The sequence below is a fragment of the Cariama cristata genome, unplaced genomic scaffold, assembly GCF_000690535.1.
Source record: "Cariama cristata isolate BGI_N322 unplaced genomic scaffold, ASM69053v1 scaffold35808, whole genome shotgun sequence".
Lineage (NCBI taxonomy): Eukaryota > Metazoa > Chordata > Aves > Cariamiformes > Cariamidae > Cariama > Cariama cristata.
This window is the reverse complement of record NW_009630202.1, coordinates 1-7,229: the sequence shown is the minus strand read 5'-3', so window position 1 is coordinate 7,229 and position 7,229 is coordinate 1. Positions and strand designations below refer to the sequence as shown.

Below are 7,229 nucleotides of genomic sequence, written 5' to 3'. Positions count from 1 at the left end.
CCAAGAGGGCTGTCACAGAGAGACGGGAATTTCGCCGAAGGCTGAAGAGAGACGTGGAGTGTCACTTGCTGATGACACAGAGTAGAAAAATCTAGTGCTTGAACATCCTGCTGGGAGAAAAGAAAAATCCAACACTACTCAATGTTGCTTGAAGAACCTTCCTGTATTTATCTTTGGGGAACCTGGCCTGGACTTTTCTCCTGACCAAATGTTTTATCGGTGAATTCTGTTGGTTTTAGTGAGAGTATTCTGGAGCACAAAACTGAGCAGAAACATACCGATTGTGTTTTAAAAGGTTAATTAATAGCTCCTTTAGAAAATATCTTTATTAAATAGTTTTATTTATATGCAGTTTGAATTTCTACATTCAAATCTGGTAAACAAGGACTTGATAAACTTCTAGACAGCTTTAAAAGAAATTTGAAGCAGTTAAACTCTAGACAGCTTTAAAAAAAAAATTGAAGGAGTTAAGGGTGAGGACTGGTAGACAGACAGGTATGCACAGGGGCAGTTGGTGCAGCCCTTTTGTTACATTCCTGTTACAGTGAAAATCGGGTCCAGAAATGTGCTTTTTCTGGCGAGACACCTTGCTCCTCTTTACAAAGTGCCTTTATTCTGCAACTGAGGCATGATAATCCTCAGGGTGATGGTGATTAGAAATGTTGTAGATATTTGAATAAAATTTCAAGCACTTATTTATGCTGAAGACTTTTATTTATGGAAAACCACTGGCGGTTTCTTGGACACGGTGTAGGCTTATTCTGGGGACTTGCAAATTGCAAAAATGGCATAATTAGAAACTGAAGCTAACAAATTATTTCACTTGAATAAAAGGTCATTAAAGTGAAAAGATGGCAGATGTGAGCCCTAAGGCCTAATAAGGTAAATTTTGAAACTGTTCTGTTTAAAAAAAAAAATAAAAAAAAAATCCCCCTTTAAAAGGAGAGGGATTTTAGCAAGGAGGATGGGAAATCGGAACAATGAGCGCTACCTCATTTGGGGATCTGAATGTACTTCAGGCCTTTCACAAAGCGTTTTGCACTGTCGCTCCTTCTAGGACACGGTATCTGGTCGTATTTCTGTGCCGGGCAATTGCTGTAAGTGGAGACCGAACACAAGACCGCCTGTGCCATAAGCTCCACACCGGAACAGCTCCTTCCAAACGCGTCGCAGTCGGCTGCGGTGCTGCCCACTGCCTGCGAAACAGGGACTGAGCTCGGCGTCTTCTCAGCTCCTGTGAGACCCAACAGTGAAAAATGTAGTGGATGAACAAACACATTTGCAGTGACGCCACCAGTCCTTCCCAGCATCATCTTTTCTGTAGGGGAAACTGGGTTTGGGTTTAATCCAAGCTGGGGTTAATACAAATCCATCGCTTGCCAGCTCCTTCGACACTTTGTGTTTCATGTTGGAATGGTGTCGGAGAGCGTCTGGGGAGCCCTTTGCTGCCAGCCTCTGGTGGGGGGTAAAGGGAATGCTACCGAGCAGGAGAAAAAAAATTATTCTAGAATATACCACAATGACTTGGCACTCACATAAGTGTGATAAAAGCTGTGGTAAATACTTTGTGTAGTAAAGACTGCCTTACCAGCAATAAGTGTTTAATCAAAATCTATGTGTTAAAAACATCTATTTTACCGAGAGTAATAGGGAAATCTTTATGTCTGTCTTTCTAAAAGGCATGTCCCTGCCACAAGGAATATACCTTATAAAAGATTTTGCCGAGAGTTGTTTTGGGGCTTTATTCTGGAAAAAAAATCCTTGGAAAAAAAAGACACAATTTGTTATATCGGAAAATTCTTACAATTTCAAGTGAAGAGCTTCGCAATGCCACACCATCCGGTATGTCAGTCAGTACTCACTGTGCTGTGGGTGGCACGTGGAGGAAAGTCTCTCCGTTCGGCGGAGACAGTGGAACGTGTCCCCTTTCTTCTGCTTTTGTTTGGGTAACTTACTGTGTTGTAGTACAAGATGTTCCATTAAACATCCTTGAATTAAACTGATCAGATTTCAATGGGAAAGTCAATCTCCAAGCTTGAGTGAGTAGCGAATACTGAAATAGGGATACTCATTGCTGCAGTTTGAGAGTAGAGAAGAGGGAGGGTTACACGGAGCTCGCCGTCTTTTGAGCTGTCTGAGTGGATTCGTTGTGAACGAGCGCCCTGAACTGCAAAGTGGCAGACTGGGACTCCACGAAGCTGAAAGGAACCCGAAGGAAAAAATGAGCAGAAATTCATCAGGTCCAAACAAGGGTCTATGTGATTTTATTTTTTTTCCTTTTCAGTAGGATTTTGCTCCACCCCCCCAGGCATAGCAAGGTATCATGCAGATGCTGTATGGAAAAAGGCCGTTAACAATTGCCATGATGGTTTTCAACTCAATGACAACGTATTATTTCATGTTCTTGCAAGGCCTTTAAGGTGGCTGGCTGTTTTCAACGCTACAACGCTCCCTTGTTGGTCTGTGCTGTGGAAGTTTGTTCTACCCAGGTAACCGATACGGGGTTCACCGGCTAGAAGCAGCATCGGCTGGCTGGGACCGAGAGCGGAGGGTTACACAGAGACAGAAGCCGCGGCTGTGTTCTCGGGTGTAAGGCGGCTGGTGATGCAAGGACTCGATACTGCTAATGGTGTTTGGGGGGTTGTGTTTTGGGGCTATTGTTTTGGGATCTACGCTTCCTTAACTACTCAAAATCATGCCAAGTACATATTCATAACAGGAAGCTAACAAACTGTGCCGTCATCTTGAAAACCTATCTCATCTTGAGGAGTAGGAACACAGACGGTATAAAACTAGTCCTGAAACTTTTCCCGGGGGAAAGGGGAAGTAGATTGGATCATCCACTCCCCACCCTCCCATCCTGCAGGCTGAAGGCGGCCAGGTGCCTGGCGCAATGCCCTTGGGGAGAAGAAAACCAGATAAGCCTCTAATTAGGACAAGGGAACTTGCAACCTGAGTATCTACCGCAGTGCGCGCTCCACCTTACAGGACCTGGAGCGCTTTTGTAGAAACAGGTGCCCTTCATCACACAAGAAATAAAGTTAATGGCCACTCAGCTTGTAAACTACTTTTGACCAGCAGCTGAAATCCTTTGGAAGCTTTCTGTACCAACAGAAGTGACACTTAGTCATTAACCCAAGGAAGTATCACGCGGTAATATTCATCTTAAACTAAAACGACAGCCATACATAAAGCTCAACAGTTCATAGCAGAAGCATGAAGGCATACATTGAATGGCGAGAGGCAAATGCTGAAGTTTATCAAGGAAGTATGGGTTAACACAAAGTCAGATTTTGTTTAGCAAATAGCAAAATAAAAGCAGCAAACTGTCCTTTATCCCTCCTCAGTATCAGGTTAATCTTTCAGCTCCAAATCAAAGTTGTCTTTTTTATTAAAAAGTTTCCAAAGGCTTGGAGAACAGCTGCTCCCCCAGAGACGCGCTACCTTGTGTGTGTCTGTTATGTCAAAGGTTATGAATACGGTTAAAGATCAAACTGTACGGGGCACATAAACCCGGGGTTTGTGCCACTGCTGGCACGCTGCAGCGTGACTGGAAAAAGCAGCATCGCAACTTGTATATCAAAGTTGGGGGGAGTTCAAAACAAGCCTGTTGGAAGCTTCCTTAATTTGATCTTTCTAGAAAGGAAGTGAAGCAAGGTGCAGACGCAGAACGTACCCCACCTGGCAGGCACTCTCGTGTATCCCTGGTGTAAGGAGATGCTTGGTAAAGCAGTGTACGCGTTAGGCCTGTACGGGAATGGTGCAAAGCAGAGGCAATGACCTTCTCCCTCTGCTGGGAAAGGACGGGCCTCGCTCAGTACCGGCTCTGTAGGAACAGTGAAAACAACTCAGTAACTGAAAGGAACACTCACATATCTGCCAGCTGTTCAACAACGTAGACAATGAAATTTGTTTTTGTTCAGGTGTACTCTTCTATTTCCTCCTTTAATCCATTTCAGAGGTCAGAACAGCAGCATCATACTGCCCTAGACTGCAGACTCTGAGTTTGCTTCCCGAGTGTGTAGTAATGGTGCTGGAAAGGCACATGGACGTGCCGCTTCCTATTATTGCAGACATTGTATTACATGAGCCCCAAGATAGATGCGATTTAAAAAGACGGGACAATCGTACTTCTCAGGGCCTGCAGTACTGCGCCATTTACACAGAACCTAAATGGTAACGAAACTGAAGTAGCCGCTTACAACCAGGTCTTGGCATGCAGCTAGATGTGACTGAAGATGGAAGGCTGGGGGTGAACAAAGCATTCAAGCTAATCTTTCTGGGCAAGTTTTTTACATCAATAATAACTAGTTACGTTTTGTGGAACAAAAAAATTTATAGCAAGTTATTAAAAAAAAAATAATTTATTTTAATGGGATTTAAGAAACCTAATGCTCTTCTTGCAAATGTCAACATTCCTTGGTCTCATTCTCTTGTGAAATTTTCACTGACATTTCTCATTGTTATCACATGCCCTTTCTGTGTGCCAACGTTACTGTTCATTTTTTCTGAAGGGTACGAATTGAGAGGTGCTTTAACATACAGCAAGCTCTCAGAAGAAAACAAAAGAAAAAAAAACCACCAGGCCTGGCTCAGTAACTGATTTTGGAACATCTTGAAGCGCTGGCGCTCCTTCATACCGTCCACCCTGAAAACAGTCCCTAGATGAAGCTATTCTCAAAATCTTGTCTTTTAGCTGTTACTCAAACCCACGCATGCTCCTTGGTGGAATACACAATCAAAGTTTTATTTCACCTCTAGGGAAAATGATATTTTTTCAGTGTGCCTAGGAACCGAAAAGCTACAGAGAGCTCCCTGAACAAGTCTCTGGTTTGGAAAAGAGGGAGCTGTCCCAAGGTAAGAAGGAAGCACATGTGCGGGAACCACAGTAGCAAGGTTTTCTCAATCTGTTACCTTCCTCTAAAGATTTTTGTTCTCTGTTAGTTACTGGTAAATTACGAAATCTTCCAGAATAATCATAGGAAAGTTCCTCTCCAGCAGAAATATCAGTGGCTGCAAAAAGTGCCAGTTTAGGCACCATTGAGTCAACTCGAACTGGCACCATAAATAAATTTGGTTCACAAGAATGATTCAGGAATCTGCCTACGTTACCAATGTATGTAGGGTCAACAAATGTCTCCATTATCTGACCGTTATGGAGGTGCTCCCTCACCGCTATAATATAGTTCGAATCCTTTGATGTCTGGGCCTGAATTCTTCTACGTGCCTCATTAAAGCCTAAAACTTCACCAGCATATTCACAAACAAATCTTCCTTTAGCTATGAATTCCAGAGTGCGAAGACCCCACCCTTTCTTCTCAGTCTTGAACACCTCAAGTCTGAATTGCAAACCCCTCTGAACAACCCTGTTTTGACAGGATTCACCACACTGGCACATGGCATTGCACTCAAAAATGGGCCTGGCGTACTCCTCCTCTTCGGCTGTAGGCCTGAGGCACAAACTGTTGTAATTTTCACCACGGCAAAGACACGAGCACGTGTGAACCACACAGGAGCTGGTACGACAAGAACATCCTGGGAAGGCGATTTCAGTGGGGTCAATGTCTCCGTCTGCTCCAGCCACGCTGTCTGGGCTATACTGCAAAGAGAACAAGAGTCAAATCCTTGTCACGCTCAATGCTTCTTTCCACAGAGGCTATTGAATTTTTAAGAAGTCTGTGGCAACGACTGATCTCTGAACTGAAATAATGAACGCTTCATTTTCCTGTAAACTTCTAACTAGAAGTCTAACTTTTCTAAAACATTTTAAAGAATATAAATCAGATATTCCATATAGACTGGAAAAGAATCGATAGTCTGTTAGTGACTGGATTTCTCAAAATACACCACTAGCCAAAAAAAAAAAAAAAAAATCTTAGCAGGAAAAATATGTCAGCTAATTGGATCTAGTTTATTACATAGGATTTTTATTTACAGAAATAGCAAAGTATCTTTAAAGTAATTTTCCCCCCTTCAAAACACTCGATAACCTACTATAGCTATTTTAAGTCACAGAATTTCAAATGCCCATTTTTCTTAAAAATTAAGATCCTTTCAGTTTATCCCTTAAAAATGCTGCATTCAAACTTGCTCCTGCTAATTCGGTTAGAAAGTGATGATGGTCTTGCGCTAACACACCTCAACATATTTACAAAAAGCTGAGCTAACTACTCTGTTGTCAGGGAAGACGTGAGATGGTATTTGCTGCACCCTAAATTCAGTCTGCGGGAATAGATGTGGTTCAGTTCAAGCAATCCAAACTGAAAATCAGTTCTCAAAATTACACTAATGCCCCCAGCAGGTGAATGATTATAGAACCATGGACTCTTGCAAAATAAAAGCTGATAGAAACTTCGCTGAATTTGAAAATCAAAATATAAAGACAGCTCCATCTGTATTTTTACTTTCTTCTCAGCATTCACCTCGCAAAGCTTTATTTAGAAACCTGGAGTATGTGCTATTACTAAATACTACATTTCATAGCAGCTTATGTCTGGTAGCTTCTGGGTTTTGGGAAGCACGCCAGTTCATTCAGAAGATTCTTTTTTCATAAACATCAGCTTTCTCAATCATTTGGATTTACTCAAAACCAAGTTGAACAGTCCCTCACCTCATCCCATCTTCTCCCATTCACTGACTACAAGCTTTCCTATTTCTGTTAAATACCAGCACACCATGCAAGTTAAGAAGATTAGGATCTGTGTGGATGAGGTCTTCCTTTTTTCCTCCCAGGCTTACTAGAAGCTACTTCATTCTGTTTTCGAAAGGCTCTCTAACATCGCCGAAGCAAGCTCCTAGGCAATCAGGTGTACTCCAGGAAATGTGTTTGGAACTTACTGCAAGTACTACAGAAAGCCGCAGAAACTGGGCTGTGCCCGAGCAAGTCTGAAAAAAGCTGAAAGGCTCACCCTCTATTTCTACATTTTACCTTTTCTTGTGAACCACTTCGGATGGCTGTGCGGCGGGAAGCGTCCCCCAAGCCTGTCAGGTTTTTCCTCCCAGTCTCCTTTCAGCCTACGGCCGACACTAACGCCCTGCAGCACAAGAGCTTTATTCCTCCTAAAAGGTGTCCTCTTAACTGCGCGATTAAATCCGAAAGAATGCCACATATGGAGAAAAAATCGTCCATATAGGTAACTGAAGCGCCCGTAACGAGACCGCTACGGAGGGGCTGGTCGCGGAGGTGTAACGGGCCCCGCAAGCTGAGCGCCACCCTGAGAGGGCCGGGG

The 7,229-nt window shown here is 43.1% G+C and overlaps 1 protein-coding gene across 1 annotated transcript; it reads right to left on the bottom strand.

Annotated features, from left to right (window-relative positions):
• Nucleotides 1-4,801: 4,801 nt before the first annotated feature.
• On the bottom strand, nucleotides 4,802-5,599 carry LOC104155160 (histone-lysine N-methyltransferase SETMAR; the record flags this gene model as incomplete). The annotated part of the gene is made up of 1 exon (XM_009705429.1): nucleotides 4,802-5,599. A coding segment is annotated over one exon (798 nt), but the record flags the coding sequence as incomplete, so codon positions are not given.
• Nucleotides 5,600-7,229: the final 1,630 nt, after the last annotated feature.